General features: G+C 38.4%; 1 protein-coding gene across 4 annotated transcripts in view; it reads left to right on the top strand.

Annotated features, from left to right (window-relative positions):
• LOC140340808 (chemerin-like receptor 1) overlaps positions 1 to 12018 on the top strand; it is a 53623-nt gene extending 41605 nt beyond the window's left edge. For all 4 annotated transcript variants that reach the window (XM_072426206.1, XM_072426204.1, XM_072426207.1 and 1 more), the window contains exon 2: positions 10856 to 12018. In XM_072426206.1, coding sequence (XP_072282307.1) covers positions 10885 to 11808 — 924 coding nt within the window. In that variant the 5' untranslated portion in view covers positions 10856 to 10884 and the 3' untranslated portion in view covers positions 11809 to 12018. The remainder of the gene's footprint in view (positions 1 to 10855) is intronic.
• Positions 12019 to 19141: the final 7123 nt, after the last annotated feature.

Raw genomic sequence — 19141 nt, 5'->3', positions numbered from 1 at the left:
ATAACACTGCCCCCACAGGCACCCCAGATCATAACACTGCCCCCACAGGTATCCCAGATAATAACACTGCCCCCACAGGCACCCCAGATCATAATACTGCTCTCACAGGTATCTCAGATCATAACACCGTCCCCACAGGTACCCCAGATCATAACACTGCCCCCACAAGCACCCCAGATCATACCACTGTCCCACTGGCATGGGGACATTTTTTGGTGGGATAGTATAGATTTACACATTTTACACATATTTCATACATTCCCATACACAGATTTTAAGATCCTGATTAAAATATCGAAATAATACCCAATGTTATGCTCACCTTTAAATGATCTTATAACAGCCTCCTTGTGTCCTTGTGCGGCTTGAGTAATTTTGTCATAGTTTGAGGCTTTAAATACACTCAACCTATTTTTATCTTAAAACCATTTGTAATAATATGGCTGCCAGTAACTTTACTGGGAATAGTGGGAAATACCAAATCCCACAGTGCAGCTTGTAGAAAGTTGGGCTTATAGCTCCATATTTGGTAAATATGTTCAATATTAATTTATTTACTTTTTTTAATTTTCTTTTTAGTTGTGAATTAAAAATAGAATTAAAATTAGAGTCTTGCAAGGAGATAAATAATTTTTCTTTTTTAATGTGCAATTTAAATATACTTGGAAGATAACTTTGTGCAAAATATAAGCACACGTTGGCCAATTCATTGGGAGTTGAGGTTTAGTATATCATACATTTCTCAGTATTGCTTGTTGCCTCCTTGTTTTTGCACTGAAGAAAAGAGCAGAGATATTTATCTCTCGTTATTTATCAGCAAGATATCAAATCCGACCTCTCGTGGCAGTAAATGCTTACTCATTTCAGAATCATCGGCCCTTAATCATAGTGTAGCTATGACTAAGGACTACTGTCTGAAACACGTAAATTATTACTGTCTTGCTGTTCCTGCTTTTATTGATAATAAATTCATATGGAGTAATCATTTTTCTTCAAGTTTGCAGGCCAGGAAAAGCTGACTATTTCACATGACATATGTTTAATGATGATTCAATTATATCGCCTGGGGTTCACATTCTTATTTTCAGTCTTGTGATTGTTTTAAACTCTCATTGCTCAAAATAATGTTTATTATGGTAAGTAATGGAAATTCCTGCAAACCAAATCTGTTTTGTATATTTTGTTTACTATAGTATTTAAACATTTAATTGGTATTCTAAATTTACTTTTTTAAGCTGAAGTACTTTTTGGTGTGTATATATAAAGGAGAATGCAACATTCACCAAACGTTTTGTGATGGAGGCTCAATAATATTTTTATGTATGACACAAAGTGACATTGTTACAAACATATCTCATACAACATGGGTTACACATCTCATTATCACCTGAAGAGTGAAACGTGTCGGGATCTGAGACTCCAACTTTAGATGAAAAACACACCCAATAGACGCGAGCGTTGTTCTTGTAATAATTTGAATCTTGTAGTAATCATATTTTTGAACAATCTTGACTTTTTCTTCAAAAAAACACTTTTCTTGAACATGTTATTACTTAGGGGTTAGCACAAGAAACTAGTCTGATCATCATAATAGGGGGAACATTCATGTTTGGATTTAATTAAATAGTCTGGGAAACAACGATTTAGTTTACATTTGGGCGAGTTTACTAAAGGGGTTGAGGCTCATGACTAGTCTTTTTTTTTCTTCTCCAAAATTTTACTGGTTGGTCATCAACACCATAAGTGTGTCAATGTGGAAATTATCACAAAGCAACATGTTCTGTATCATGTAGATTATTTTTAGATGATATCCCCAACAATTATTCAAAATGTGCATTCAGATTCAAACTAATTGTCAACAAAATTGAAGTGAATACTGGATGAAGGTATTTATAAAAAGACCATCAGAGGATGAATGCCTTAGAGCAGTGTATCTCAACCAGGGTTCCGTAGAACCCTAGGATACCTCCAGAGGTTGTTAGGTGTTCCTTGAGCAAAGAGTAATTTGAGACTCTCAGGTCAGTTTAATGACATCAATTATCATTTTGGCTATCTGTAAAGGTGGCAATCTTCCCAATGGCCAGCCACCAATCACCAGGCCAATGTATTTTGAGCTGTGAATATAAAAATTATAGCAATTTTTATATTCACTGACCTGAAGAGATTTATCTCAAGGTTTCCTCCATGTTAAGAAGGTTGAACAACACTGCTTTAGAGAGTAGCACTATATCATCAGATGGCATTTCTCCCTGCAGACTTTAAAATGTGACAACCATCAAAGAAAGGGGTTGGAGAAGACCTGTGACACCATCTGAACCTACTGAAGACTCCTAGAATAAAGGACAATATATATATAGTTGCAAAATGTCAAGGCACGCTCCAAGTGGGCAAGTAAGAAGGACCCAACCCTGGAGTTAGGCATAAGCTTTTGACTACATGAAGGCATGTTGTCCACTACTGTGCGGCCATCTTTATGCATTACCCTTGGTTTTCCTTAAAAGAGCATTGATGTGTGAATGTGTGTGTCTGTTGTAAATGCTCTCTAAAAAGCACTCTGTTTATTGTACCAGAATAATCCCAATCAGTACAGTAGGCAATAAACTACGAGAAGCCTACTTTGATGGTATATTGGCCACATGGAAGGAAATACAAACATATTCTACAAAGTGTTTTATGATGTTATTTGGAACTTCCTTCATATTGAGGTTTTAGAAATGCTAACCCAGCACCATAATCCTCCAGAGTATTATAACCCTATTTTCCAGCTGCCCAATTCTTGGATATTTCCGTATTGTTTTATTGGCTCGATCTAATGTCATAAAATGCTTCCTGTGTAAAAGATAAATAAAACGCTTGGTTTTCTTATATAACCCTATTTAGTATATGGTCAGATTTGGATTTATGTGTTGTCTAGCTGTTAGTGAACAAGTGATGAATGATAAAGATGCCCTGAAAAAATTGCATTGCATTGCTTTTTAAATGTCTTTGTGTGAATAGGCAAATTGTATGCTTACCCTATGCAAACACACAATAATGCAGCTGTAATGAGCATCAGTTGTAAATTATGACTTGCTTGTTCCTTCACTTTTTACATGGAATCCTTGAATTTGCTGTGCCCACATGCTGTGCCCACCCCCTGGACAATGCACAGGCTGGTCAGTGTGCTAAATCTGTAACTGCACACCTGGCTTTATTCAGCAGGGCTTAAATTGGAGCCATCACTTACAGAATGGTCCTGGTTTATTAAAGCTCTCCAAGGCTGGAGAGGATACAATTTCATCAGAAGAGCTGGGTGATCCAGCAAACCTGGAATGTATTTCCTCAAATCCCATTTGCTAATTGTTAGCAAATGTTTTTAATCCTGGACCAGATCCATTTCAGGTTTGCTGGATCACCCAGCTTCTCTGATGAAAGTGTATTTTCCCCAGCCTTGGAGAGCTTTCATAAATCCGGGCCAATATGTAAGCTTGCATTTCTGACCTGGTTGTAAAAATTACTGCTTGGCTAGTTGGTGTTCTGATCCTTTCCTTTTAATATCTTCTTAATCACTGACCCAGAATGAGAATCCAGTTCAGGTGTTCGGCACAAGTCGTGCTGTAGTGCCAACAGGTGCCAACTTCTTTTGATAAAGTGATTGGCAGGGTCAGTATCACCTCTAACAATCATCAGCAGATAGAAATAATGCTGGTTTAGCTATCAGTAAGTTGCTAATGCACACATCAGAAAGTATTTCCATGGCTAATATTGTGGGGGGCATACTAATAACCCCCGGTCTAATGGGATCTTAATGGGATTCTATCTACTTTGGCCATGGGTTTCCTTTGGAGCCCAGAATGGGTTCTCCTCTAACAAGTTAGACAAACTTTTAAACAACATTCATTAAACCTGAAGCACATGTACCCTATGCCTGATACTGATTAATTCTGCCACCAGCCCTGACTCCTTATCGGTCCTGCCGGGCTGTCATCAAAGAATTTCTGCCCCATACTACCCCATTGGGCCCCATACACATCCTAGCCCCTCTATGGCTAAAAGTTCCAGCATTAAAAAAGTCAAGCTTGTTTCATTAGGGCTCAGTGGAGAATTACCCCTCCCCCCCCCCCCCCCTTGCATTCCTGACTCCCATTTCTGCTCCTGGAATTTACTACTGCATTTTGATTCTTCTGTTGTGTATTTGAATGTTACTAAGTTTGTTTAATAGCATTTCTTTCTCTTCCTTGGGCAATGGACAGTCCGTTACTGTCTGGTCAGTTTAACAAATACCAATAATATTTTTGGATATCTGCAAGGGTGACATTGATCCCAATGGTCAGCAATGTAGGAAGCATTCTTCCCACTGACCACCATGCTAATATACTGTGAGCCGTAGATATAGTAATTACCGTGGAGGGTTCCTGAAGACCTAAAAGTTATTTTAAGGTTTCCACATGTTAAAGGGGTTTAGAAAGATTGCCTTAAAGTCACACCTAAACAAAGTCTTCTGCCCCTTGCTTATGACACAGGCTGTGCAGTCCACGCTGTGACACACGTATGTGAACTGAAATGCATAAATATTACAGAGTTGTTTTTTTAATGTCAGAAAACAGAAGAAAAAATGGGACCTACAGTTGGTGAAGGCCCTTATGACCCTCTGATTTCTGCAGTCACCCTTTTGTAGATTAGTACACACAAACATAAAATAACAGTGTTCATGTTGCAACAATACATGCATGTCTATTGGAATTGGGTTTTCTTTAAAGCTAGCATGGACCCCACCACCACCACATTCTTTGCCAACATGCCCAGTACTGTTTTTCTATGGCTTTTGCAGCTTTCAGCACAGGGAGACCTCTGTTAGATAAAGACATATGTTTTCTTATACAAGGTTTGATTTTCTCAAAACAGCAACCTGTGGGAAATAAGAAATAGAGCTGCAGATCCTTTATCTTGGCACATCAGAATATACAGAGAATCAGCAAACTAAATATTAGGTTGATGGCCATCGTACTTCATATGAACAATTCTTTGTTGGAACAAAAAGTAACTAGTGCCAATAACAGGTGTCTTGCACAATCATATTGAACAGTAAAAACATTTTAATGTTTGTGTTGCATAAGTTTACCTTTGTGATTCACAGAGAGATGTGTGTTCAGTGGTTTTTCTTCATAGTCATCCATTGTCCTGTAACCTAATTTTTCATGTGCTGCTTCATACAACCTTCAGCTTTGGGTTTACAACAAACACCTTTCAAAACATATTTGATTCCCAAAATAAGTTCAATATTAGTTTATTATTTAAAATAAAATTCATCAGCATGCATTTTATGAAGAAGAAAGCTGATTAGGTGTTGCCAACCTGTATTGGTCCCGTGCCAGGCTTGTAGCTCCGTATCTCCTCCAAGGTGACGATCTCTGTAGTTACATAGTTACATAGTAGGTTAGGTTGAAAAAAGACATAAGTCCATCAAGTTCAACCACTAGGGAAATAAACATATCCCAGATATAAAACCCTATAAGACATAGTTGGTCCAGAGGAAGGCAAAAAAAACCCTGGTACAACTTGCTTCAGCAGGGGAAAAACATTCCTTCCTGATTCCATGAGGCAATCAGTTGTTCCCTGGATCAACAGTCACTGTTATCTTTACTTTAAAGCCTTAATCCCCAGTTATATTCTGTGCTTCTAGAAATCCAGCTTTTTCTTAAAGTAATCTATAGTAGTTGCTGACATTACTTCCTGAGGGAGTCGATTCCACATTTTCACACACCTTACAGTGAAGAATCCCTTCCTTATCTGGAGCTTAAACTTCTTGTCCTCCAGACGTAAAGAGTGCCCTCTTGTTCTTTGTAATGATCTCAAAGTGAATAATGGGGAAGAGAGTTCTCTATATAGACCGTTTATATATTTATACAAGGTGATCATATCCCCCTTATACGTCTCTTCTCAAGGGAGAATAGATTCAGTTCAGCTAATCTCTCCTCATAGCTGAGCTCCTCCATTCCTTTTATTAGTTTAGTTGCCCTTCTCTGCACTCTCTCCAATCACACAATGTCTTTTTTGTGAACTGGTGCCCAAAACTACACTGCATATTCCAGATGTGGTGTGACCAATGCTTTGTACAGGGGAGGATTATGTCTCCATCTCTGCAGTCTATTGCACGTAGTTGAGTTGGGTCAACCTCTATAAACTACTTAAAAAAAAGGAAAAAAATATGTTCTTGGGACGTTTCAGGTACTTTCATTTAAGAAAGTACTTTTTTTAAATCATTTGAACATTAGTACAACATCATGTTACACAACCATCAAAACTCATATCTATTTTTGACGCATTTTGCAGCTTCTTCAGAAGAACTCTTTCTGGGAGAATCAATTACAGCTATAAACAATTATAATGACTTGTTGGACTCATTGGGCCTGATTTATTAAACAGTTATTAACCATTGAAATACTTTCTGATGTGTGCATTAGCAAATTGCTGATAACAAAGCCAGCATTATTTCCATCTGCTGATGATTGTTAGAGGTGGTACTGACCCTGACAATCACTATATCAAAAGAAGTTGGCACCTGTTGGCACTACAGCACAACTTGTGCCAAACACTTGAACTGGATTCTCATTCTGGGTCAGTGATTAAGAAGATATTAGAAGGAAAGGATCAGAACACCAACTAGGCAAGCAGTATTTTTTACAACCGGGTTAGAAATGCAAGCTTACATATTGGCCCTGATTTGTGAAAGCTCTCCAAGGCTGTGCAAAATACACTTTCATCAGAGAAGCTGGGTGATCCAGCAAACGTGGAATAGATCTGGTCTAGGATTCGAAACATTTGCTAGCAAATAGCAAACGACTTTGAAGAAATCTATTCAAGGTTTGCTTGATCACCCAGCTTCAGTGTATCTTCTCCAGCCCTGGAGACCTTTATTAAATCAGGCCTAATATAACACAAAGTCAACAATGGAGTTAATAAGTAATCTATTTTAAAAAAGATATAAAAATGAAAGGAATGTGGTACCATAAGCTATGACTCCACCTTAGATATTCAATGCAATCCAAGTCAACTTTTACCCAGGGTCTGGTACAAAGCTCACCTTCCTGTTACCCAATTCTAGAATAGTGCAAGTGAAAAAATACAAAACTATAAAATAAAAAAAAAGCTATTATACCCGCAAAGGATAATGAGTTCACAAATAGCCTCAGCTAATCAAACACGACTATACTTGGCCTGTGATTGGAAGATTTACATTTTACTGTGGCCTTTGCCCCTCCTAAATGCTGAATACGACCCTTCCAAATAGCAACCAGTCACTAGATGTTTCCCATTAGGGCTATGGTGTATGTTGTGTGGATCCAGGAGGGTATTTTAACACAACCACACGTATTGGAAAGGCTATGGAGGGAAATGGTGTTAAACCAATCTGGCAATACTTCATTCATATACAGTAATATTGTTTAAAGACTTCTATTCGTAACTTTGCATGGTTATCCTGCCCTCCACCCCAACCCTGTATACAAATACAATACTTACATAGGAAATATATAATCACGCTCCAATTACCACTGATACATATTTTATACCAGCCTAGGTGATGGATGTCTACAAACATATATAAAGCTGATTACAGAACACATTGCATAATTGTAACAAGGTAAATACATTGCACGATCATTTGTTTGGCATCTGTCCTGCAATCTGTTTATTGTGTACTTGTTTGCAAACATATTTCCCTTAATATTTATTAACATAACTACATCATGCAAAATCAAACCCAGATGCCAAGCCAAGCGAAGATCCGTTTTCATGCCAAAAGTCAATAATACGGATGATTAGCTTAAGTTATGCAATACACGGTCTAATAAAATATACATAAAGTCCTTTTTGCATATCTAATCTATTACATATTAATCATGTTCATCTTCTTTTGTTTCTATTTTGTTCTGCACGCTTCCTATTTTTTCGGAGGTGTCGGATTTTATTTGTGGTGTAATGGTATCTTATGGAAGGTCTAAGGCAGGGGTGTCAAACTCAAATACACAGAGGGCCAAAATTCAAAACTTAGACAAAGTCACGGGCCAATCTTGAAATTTATTGAAAAAATTGAAGTGTTTCCTTTCTATTAGATATAAAACCTTTTCATATGGAAACAAAGATGTTTTGCTTCACATTCAATCTGGAAGAAGCTTTTATTAGAAAAAGGCATAAAAAATGTTTTTTTAATTTTATTTAAGAAAAAAATCTTATGCCTCTTTCTCTATTTGTAGCCTTCTGAGTTAAATTTCAATGGTAACCTTTTTGCACAGGCTAACAATAATAATAGCAATATTCTTCTAGGAAAATCCAGCCATTCAAGTCCATGCCTTGGAGTAGCAAGGAAAAGTACAGCTGAGGGGGGTGCCGGAAATGCCAGACACGGCCAGTGCGGAGCTAAATCTTATGAGTGGCCGCTGAAATTCCCACTTCATTGAAATAAGGTCGCTACTAAAATTCCCGGCAATATTTGCATCTATAAAACAGTCCAATGTGGGGCCACACATAGGCAGAGAGCCCGCTGGTCTATAGACACGAGTGATGCTGGGAATTGTAGTAGCAGCGTTGTTTCAATGCAGTGGCGGGCCAGCTGCAGTTTATATTTAGGATTCCTTTGGGGGCCAAAAAAAAAGGACGCTGGGTCCAGATTTTGCCCCGGGCCACAGTTTTACACCCCTGGTCTAAGTAATGAATTTTTTAGACCTTCATTTCAAACAGTTTATACAGAACATCCAGAAATGTTCTTCATTCCAAGGATGTACCCTTGTTGTGTTTTTCTTATATTACGCCTGGTTTAAAAAAGTTCTCCAAGGCTGCAGAAGATACACTTTAATCAGTGAAGATGGGTGATCCAGGAAACCTGGAATGGATTTCTTCAAAGTAATTTCCTATTTGCTACCAAGTGTTTTGAATCCTGGACTAGATCCATTTCAGATTTGCTGGATCTCCCAGCTTCACTGATGAAAGAATATCCAGCCTATTGCTAAATATTAGCAGCTTTCAGGTATGTAAAGGTGCCTAGGCACTGCCGTACTATAGTTTTTTATATCTGTAGCGTATCAAATCTGTAGCATAACTGTTGGAAGCTTTTTTTCTTGTGAGAGATGTCAAAAAAGGGATTTGGAACTGTCATTAAAATAATAAAAAAAAACTCTAACTTTCACATCTCAGAGCCCTAATCCCTCCTTAGCTGGCCTCGACTTGGTCCTGCGTCATCCTGGATTCGGAGGAAACACCGGGCGACGTCATTCTCTTCCTTGTTCTTTCTGCTTACACCACCTGATGTTGTACTGCACAGAGATCTTGATCATTGTGGATCAGAGATCATTGTGACAGAAGGCCTCTTCTGCACATGCTTAAGATTGGGCATGTGCAAAAAGAGCAGCCCAAAGTAGTAGTCCCATTCACTCTTTACTGCCGTGGCAGTAAAGACAGAAGGGAAGGAGTCTCCTTATCTACCCTTTTATAAAAAGTAAATATTATGGGCTATAGGAAACAAAGAGGGGTCTTATAGTTAGTAACAGAGAATGTACATTCCATATATATATATATATATATATATATATATATATATGGTATATTGATATACTGGACAGAATGTAAGATGCAGGGTGATGTTTGTACCTCACTTTGCCAAGAGGTGGTGCTCTATGACTCCAGTTTCAAATAATTTGCCTTGCATCAGGTCTGAAAAAGCATTATCAAAGTAAAATTCCTGTCCTGTCCTTAATCATTGACATGTATTTCTAAGTGTTAAACAAGTAATTCTGTGGTTTAACATTATTTAAAAAAAAACTCTTTCGTGTTTTAACTTACAGAACTTGTAGGACTGTGAAAAAATGATCTAAATGTATTGTAATGTGCATATATATTGGCCCCAAAAGGTATTTTTTCACTGTACTACATTATCTTTATTTGAGACTTTGTAGAGATAAAAAATACCCAGTTACAGGTAGTCCCCGAGTTAAGGACACCTGACATACGGACAACTCCTAGATACGAACGGGGCTTCCCTGCTCGTTTGTGTGCAGGACAGAGGCTTGATGGGGGCGGTTGCATGACTTGCAGAAGAAATCTTTTGCTAAACACAGCTGAGGTTGTGGGTGATCTTTGGGGGTGAGCTCTTTCTGTAACATCTTGTAACTCTTTTATTACCAAAACAAACTCTGCAGTTGTTTCTGTTTGCATATCAAAGCATGGCTTGCTCCAGAAGTTAACAAATGTCAAGGATCCATGAAGTTTTTTTTTTGCTTTGTTTGTGATTAACTCACAATGAGGATTTTATACAGTAACTGCCACCATGCTGCCTAATAATATGTTGAGACAAACATCTGTCCTAATCGCAATTATTACAATGTACCTGTTCTGACTTACATACAAATTCAATTTAAGAACAAATCTATCTGTTATGTAACCTGGGGACTACCTGTACTTGCACTGGAAAATTAGAATCACATCTAACATCATACTGCTTTGAGAATGTTTTTTTTTTTGTTGCATAATGGAAGTACACCTATAATTCAGTACCGAGTCACACAAAGGTATAATCTATTCTTATTTTTTATACCTGTGAAGTATTTTTGAAGTGTACACCTTGCTGTCTGAAAAGCATTGAGCATTGATTTGTGCTTGTGAATTTCACCTTGAGCTACTGAGCTCTGTAATTTTTTTAGCTGATGATAGGAAAACAAATTAATTACAATATTTATATTAAATAAATTATAATTTCATATTTATCTGATTATATAAAAAAATCTGATTGTTTATAAAAAAAAATCCGTTTTACCTAAAGCAGGAACCAGTTTCAATACAATTGAATGTTTTGTTAATTAATCTTTTTATGTTTTTCTTTTAGGAACCAGGTCCGGCGACATCATTCACGTCATGAATTTCACTCTAGATGCTGACACCGCTGAACTGCGCCATACCGTGCAGGTTATTGCCACCGTGACCTTCAGCTTAATTTTCCTACTGGGGATGATGGGAAATGGGACCGTCATCTGGATAACTGGATGTAGACTACAAAGAACTATCAACACTGTTTGGTTCTTTAACCTGGCCTTGGCGGATTTCATCTCAACGTTTTTGGTCCTGGTCACAGTTCTGTATCTATTACTTGACCTACATTGGCCGTTTGGGCCTATTCTGTGTAAGCTTGTCAACTGCATCTTTGGCCTTAGCATCTACGCCAGCATCTTGCTTCTGAGCGCTATCAGTATTGATCGTTGTGTCCTCGTTCTTTTCCCGGTCTGGTGTCAAAATTACCGCAACCCAAGACTGGTGATGACAACATGTGTGGTGATTTGGATACTCTCCATTGCCCTGGTTCCTGGATCTTACACCCTTTCGGAGATGTCTACGGAAAGTAACCGTAGCTCTTGCAAGAACTTGGATGTTTTTGAGGACTGGGAAAAAAGAGAAGCTGCTATATTCACTGTCTGTATTTTTCTCTACCAGTTTTTAGTACCGTTGTGCGTTATTCTTATTTCTTACGCAATTCTTCTAATAACACTACAAAGGAAAAAGCTTAATCGTTCCAGCAAGCCTTTTTTGGTTGTCACTGGGGTGGTCTTCTCCTTTTTTCTGTGTTGGCTTCCTTATCATGCCTTAGCACTAGCCCGAGTATTTCTAGGTGGGCTACCGTTGCTGGTCAGTACCGTGGCTGTACCGTTCTCCAAATGTTTAGCCATGTTCAATAGTTGTATCAACCCTATACTCTATGCTTTCATTGGTCGGGAATTTAAGGACGTGGTAAAGAAATCAATTACACAAGTTTTTAAAACAGTTTTTGAAGAAATGCCACACTAATAAGCATTGAGGCTGTTCCTTCATGGACAGAACTGGAAGTGTAAGCGAGCCATTACTCATGCCATAACCCAACCACAAAACATAGCCATATGGCTTGGAACCATTTTGCATTGAAGGTTATTCTGGCAACACAGCGCTCGATAGCATCTGCTGTGCTGGTTTGGTGGTGGTGGAAAACTGTTCAAGGAACAATCATCGGTGGTGAATAGAGTTTGACATCAGATAGAGTTTGACATTTGATAGTCATCAGACTCGATACATCTGGAGAAAGTCATAACAATACAAAAAATATTGAATTTTGAAGAAATATTGAGTAAATTTTTGTAGATCATTCTTTGTTTTGTGAATGTTTACTGTTCAATTGCCTTGATATAAACGTGGCCTTTAGGCACAACTCGAAACCTCTCCGTTCTTTTTTATGTATATCCCAGCATTATTTGTTTCTTTTTGCCTACTTCTATCAGTATTACCATGCTGTAGAATTGTTATCACCAGGCTTGGAAAATTCTTGCAGCAGAGGGGCAATTAGCTGGGTGCCCAAGTAAGTTTCAACTCACATGGGTATGCCTCAATCTCAAGAGACCTCTACCAGACAGTCTGGGTAGGCTGTTTGAATCAGGGCAACATTGTTGCATTGGTAGGAAGGAAATTATTGTAGGCATTGGCGAATAACAGAGAGAATGAGACCAGAGAAGATCTATAGTCTGGAAGAATAGAACATGGCTGATACTTTTGGTCTATGGTACAAAGTTATTAGCTCTCTGGATTTCTAGATGGTCAGGTAATTTACTGTATTTGCAGTCTTTCTAAAGGGATAAAATATGTGGAATCCCGAATTCATTCTAGGGATGTACTGTATGTGTGTTTTTTGTATATTTTTTAACACAAATAAGAATTAGTAACGAACATGGGGAGAAAACACACCACTCGCCATTCTGCCTTTCTAATAATGTAATTTATACATGCCAGGTAGCATTTAAGAAGACAATTGATGTTCTGGCATCATTGCTTTTTAACTCACAGTTTGAAAGTGTTTTTTTCTACAGTAAATGTTTGGTGGCAGGCAGTTGTTGTATCTCCTTGTGAGGTAGAGCTTTTGGAATAGAATCCATACTTTGCAGGAGACCAAGAATAATTGGAAACTGTTCTACTGGACATTGGAATTGGTGCTTTCTAGATGTTTTTGGGTTGATGGTGGATCTGGTTTGTCCTAGTTTTGTTTGTTGTTAGAATGAAATGTGAATATATTGCAAATGTTGTCATAGTTTCCTTCAAATTTAATTTTTGTGAGAGTTTTGAAATGTTTTATATTAAATACCTGGTGTTGACAACTGGGATTTATGAGATATGTGTGATTCATTGATTTCCACTCCTAAATGACGCTGAATGTTTACCTAGTACCCATGAATGTAGATATTTTTGTTTTTAATTTTTTTAAATTTTATTCTGTGTTTTACCTTTTATATATCTTGCTATTTTTGCTTTTGCTTTAGTATGAGAAACGTTTGCGCTCATCTCCACCCTTCCCTTCAGTCTTGAAGTTATACAGATCCCTCTCCTGTACTAAAATTTACTCTTATGATTTTGATGCAAACTGTGAGCTTCTCTTAATGGCCCAGATGTATTAAAGCTCCCCAAGGCTGGAGAGAATAGACTTTCATCAGTGAAGCTGGGTAATTCAGCAAACCTGGAATGGATTTCCTAAAAGTCATTAGCTATTTCTTAGCAAATGTTTTTAATACTGGTTTGCTGGATCACCTAGCTTCACTGACAAAAATGTATTCTCTCCAGCCCTGGAGAATTTTAATAAATCAGGGACAATGCATTTTAGAAGTTGCAAGAGATAAAATAGCCCCCATATCAGCCCTTTCCTGTCCAGTCTTTATTCTTTTAATAATAGAGGTTCAGAATCAGATGAAGGCATTAACAAGGCAGTTTTCAGAGTACCCAGGTAAGGCCATTTTTCTAAACTGACATCTAACCAAAATGAGGCATTTTGATTTTTATTTAACTCCTCCCAAGTACCAGCCCACTGTTTGCACTGGGGATGAGGGCTCTTGAGAGGACAAGGTGTTGGGATGTTTTTAGGAAGCTATGTAAAGCAGGATGCAGTTTATGAATTCTGAGGGCTGCAGCGGGTAATGGCATGGTGCTGTTCTGTATGGCATTCACCTGTCCAGGCCATTAAAGGATCCAAGATGTCCTTGACTCATATGAAGTTAGATGGACGATGCCAGGCATCATGTCACACAGAAAATAACTAACACTAGATTAGATAGGATAGATGATGTTGCTGCTTTATTGCTTTTAAGATCTGCAGGGGGTGGGGATGTTATTTTTTTTTTAATTTTATTACCCAAGCGGGAATTGGGATTTAAATACTACTAAAAGATCTTTGAGACTGATCACCCTAATAGCTTATTTTAGTTCAAATTTCCTGTTACATCACCAGAGCAGGAGGTTGAAGGGAATTCAAATCGGCAGTATACAAAACAAATTGATGTAACACTTAAAAAGTTAACAAAAACGTATTTTGAAACAACTGGTAAAGCCTTTACGAGATTTTAGTGATTGGGATTCATCCATAGGGGGCCATTTCTAAATGTTTTCACCCAAATTTCACCCAACTTTTGCACAAAGTGTTTACATTTTTAACATTCTAATTCAAATATAAATTGTGTACATCAACTTTTACCCATGAATTCTATATTAAAAACAGAATGAAAACATGTAAATGTTGGGTAAACATTGGGTGGTTCTTGGCCATAAATTCCCATATACATGATCAATATCAATAAGATATCCCTCAATCACACTGATTGTTTAAAATCAAATAAACAGCTCTGAATGTATTTAGTTTTAATAATTGTTATTTATACTTTTACAAAACAGATTTATATATTTATTTAACATATCAGAATCACACTTATCCCATGTATTGCTTTATGTACATTGAAAGTAATTACTGACTGAAGATGACATTGATGCTGGTAATTTAGTCAAAAGTGATGTTGTAAATTTTTGTATTATAAAATTGTAATTTTTTAAAGTATGTTGTTTTGTTGTATTGTTTTGTAATTCAAAAAAAAAAACTACAGTCAATAAAGTTTGAGAAATGTGAAATTTCTTCGGGCATTCTTACAAGCTGTAAACATGCTTCATGAATGATCAATAACAATAATAAACTAATGTTTCCAATACAAAAATTATTATCAAAATTATTTCTCAGTCAAATAAAATAAAACATTTGGATAACACTCCATTAACACAAAATACAACCAAGCCAATTACATTTCTGGGATATCTGTCTGTCCAGTTAAAAAGCCTAAGTGATTGTGAATCAATTTATTTGCTTTGGTGCAAATGAAAGCAACAAAGGTGGACAGGAGGGGCGACAGCAAGCCAACTCCCAAAGAACCAGTGGTGGATTATTTAACTCATTTTTTCAGACTCATTTTTGCAGTCTTGGATTATTACTAGTAAACTAGTCCATATCGGCACTGTACAGTGAGTCGGTGCTTGCAGCCCATTCAAGTTACATAAGTAGTACAGATGCTCCAGGATGTCACATCTATACGTGAAGTTGCAAGAAGGTTTGCTGTGTCCCTCTCAAGAGCATGGAGGAGTTAGTAAGTGATGGGCCTTTGTTTTTTGCTATATTTGCAATAGAGTATCCCTGAACCTGTAACTGACCTACAAGCCACTGTTACTGCCATGTTCCAGGAACTTTCTCCTAGTATCCCTGTGGAATGTCTGGAATTTACCTAGATCCACAGGGCCCCCAGCCGGTGCACTTCTGATGGCCCCCTACAGAGAGCTGTAGAAGGGCAATACGGAAGCAGGATCCGTATCTGTGACTTTGTGAAAAGAGGAACAGGAGGAGTACTTCCAAAGTCATAGATGACCTTCAATGGGTTACTTCTGACCAAACTGTCTGGAACAGACTCCATGAGGGTGGTATGTGGGTTTGACATCCTATATTTGGACCTAAAGACCTGAATCCAATAGAGACCCTTTGGAACATTATGTATCAGATCATGTGACACTGCCAGGTAGCACCACAGATCATTGATTAGCTAATTGTTGCCCTGATCCAGGTATAGGAAGAGATCTCCCATTGCACCATCTTTCATTTCGCCAGAAGCATTCCCAGATGTTGTCGGGAGTACACTTGGAAACATGGGGCCAAACATACTACTGAGCCACATTATGAGTTGTTGTGATGAAATTCACACAAGTTTGATCAATCTATGATTTAAGCTTTTTGCTTTGAGTGTAATTTTGAAGCCAACCCTCTGTGGGTTAAGGGTATCCATTTCCATTGACTGTTTCCTTAAGTGGACTATCTCCAGGCTCTCCGGGTTCTTTTCACATCCAGAAAGCATATCGGTGAGTAAATTGGCCGAACATGACTATGCTGGGGATACTGGACTATCGCTATGCTGAGGACAATAGACTATGCCATGTACAATAGACTTGTAGGGATATTAGATTGCAAACCTCTCTGGAGGATGGTTAGTGATATGACTATGAACTGAATGGTTGGCATTATATAAATGCATGAAATCAATAATATTGTCTTGGCTACCCTTCTGAAATAACTATTTTTACCTGTCTGATCGCCGACCATCTGTCAAATTTCACGCATGTGAAGTTCAGTGTTTGTTGCCAGAAATTCCCTTGTGGGTTCCGGAACAGACTGAACTCCCATGTGCTATCCCAACCCAATAAATCAAGATGACTGAAGATCAAAATTCAGAGGAGAAGTAGGAAAAATATGGCGGTGAGCCCAACAAATTAGAATGGGGATCAGATAGTGGGGGAGGAGAAATAAGAAGATGGAAGTGCCTGTGTCAGAATGGGGACAGGTGGGTATTGGCAAGGTTTCGCTCCACTTTAAGGAGTATAGTGCTGTCTCTAGGATAGCTCACTCTAAGTGCATTTGCTATATGTGCCCCATAGTTCTGTAGTCAATTTTGTGTTGGGTACCACACTTTGCAGAGGTCCCATGATGTGGCAGTACAGCTTCAACCAATATTTTCAAATCCATTCAGAATGTCTTCATTTGTAGCCTCCCCATTGCGCTGTATAGAGCTGAGACTAATATAACATCCCCATCCATGATACACAACGCAAGGGTGCCGGTCATCCTCCCTTCTCCATAGAATGAAATGGTGTTGTCTGTACAGCTCTCATATGTTCATCTGTCACTCTTTGTTACTGTAAACCAGGGGTGCCAAACGGCCCGCGGGCCACATTTAACCCACAGAGCTGTCAGATCTGGCCCTCTGCTCGTTGTCTCGGGGGGATGGGACGCTTGCATCTCCTATGTTTTTCTATCAAGTTTGTGCTGACAAGAAAGGGAGCTGTTCCCCACCGACCTTGTACTGTGAGATAATCCCAGCAGCAGCATAAGAAAATAACTAACACTAGATTAGATAGGATAGATAATGGGCCATTATCCCCAAATATAAACCTTCATATCTTCTTCACTAATTATCAGAGAAATGTGAAATTTACATGGTACACAGAGGACCCTAAGAGCTGCTGTTAAACTAAATTAAGGGCTCTACACATAACAAGTTGCCAGATATGGGGTCACAAGCATAAAATCCTAAGAACAATTAGGGATATTATCACAATAGAGGGGCTATTTCAAGACCAGTGTCAGCAAATTGAGTTTGCATGTTGGGGACCCCCTGGGGTCCACTCTCATGGCAATGAATATTGGGGTACTGTCAATTGTCTGTGGTGCCCCTTAAAGTTCACAAAACGTCAAGGCTGCATTCAGGTTGGGGGTGAGGTTGCGGTGCAGTTACCCCTTGCTCATGTCATAGAACCCTGGCTCAGGGGAGAAGCTCAGTAACACTCGCTGCCGCCTGCAGTCAAATCTGCAGACGCTGCGGTGCGGGGGACTAAATGGCTGACGAGCTGCCTGTTACACATAGCTGGACACTTACATCCTGTAAACCCTAATTTCTATGGAACAGAGGGATGTTGGCAGCTGAAAAGGTGGAAACCAGTAGGAAATGCCTTTTGCCCCCCCCCCTTCCCCAGTAAAATGTAAACCCATCATATCATGCTACCTTGTCACACATACCTATCACCTTACTCTCTATGAACCCAAATTTGTAAGAAAAGGAAAATGTGACTGCAAGTGTAGGAGTCTTGTGGCTAACACCCCCTAACACTATGACACCATCACAAGATAAGAAAAACTACACCTGTTATACCATGCTACCCTGTTACACATAGCTGGCCACTTACCTTCTGTGAACCCCATTTCTCTTGAACAGTAGAGGAAGGGAAATGTAGAATAAGTAGGGGACTATTGTGGCTACCCCCCCCCCCCCAACTAAAATGATGTATCACTCCTACCATACCATGGTGCCCTGTCACATATAAATGTCCGCTTATGTTCTTTGAATCTCAGTTTCTCCTGATAGGGGAGCTGTAGGTATGTTTGTAAATATATGATAAATGGGAGACTCTTGTGGCTAACTACCCCTGAAATTGTATTGCTGCGGTCCAATCACAAGATAAGAAAAACTATACCTATCATACCGTGCCATCCTGTCACACATAGCTGGCCACTTACCTTCTGTGAACCCTAATTTCCCAGAAACGGGGAGATGTACGGACCTGAAGATGTAATAGTAAGAACATTACCCCTTGGCTATCTGTCACATGAAATGCTTTTCTCTGAAAGGATCCATTACAGAAATTCTTGAATTGTCATCTCTTTTATTTGATACATGTATGTTAGGATAACTAGAGACATTTCAATTTCATTTCATTTTAAATTAAAACACTTATAGTTTTTAACATAAATCTTTAATGTTTGTTTGCATTGTGGCCCGCAAGTTTTATCCCAATGTCAACAGCGGCCTCCAAATGAAAAAAGGTTGGGCACCACTGCTGTAAACATAGTTACATAGTTACTCTAGGGAAATAAACATATCCCAGATATAAGATATAAGACATAGTTGGTCCAGAAGAAGGCAAAAATCATTAAAGACCCCCACTTCATGTTTGCCAAGGGCCAAATTTTTCTGAAACTGTCCCAGACATTTGGTTGTTTGCAGACCAAACCAGTAGATTTCAAACATCTGATATACCTTTATATTGCACAGTAGTTTAGTATTCTTGTTGTTTAAAATAATGAAGTCTAGACTGGTCTCCTGTGATAACACTCCAAAAATTTTCTAAAAAAAAGTTTGTTGTGGTTTTGCATTATCAAAAGCAGAAGCCTCCAAGGAAATAGGAAGTCATTGCTCAGGCAACTATTCCACCCAGACCAGAAAAAGGTACAACGTGCACTAATGCTCAATGT

This window comes from Pyxicephalus adspersus, chromosome 11 (genome assembly GCF_032062135.1).
Source record: "Pyxicephalus adspersus chromosome 11, UCB_Pads_2.0, whole genome shotgun sequence".
NCBI classification, from domain to species: domain Eukaryota; kingdom Metazoa; phylum Chordata; class Amphibia; order Anura; family Pyxicephalidae; genus Pyxicephalus; species Pyxicephalus adspersus.
The sequence above is the reverse complement of the archived record's forward strand: the minus strand, read 5'-3'. Positions and strand labels throughout refer to the sequence as shown.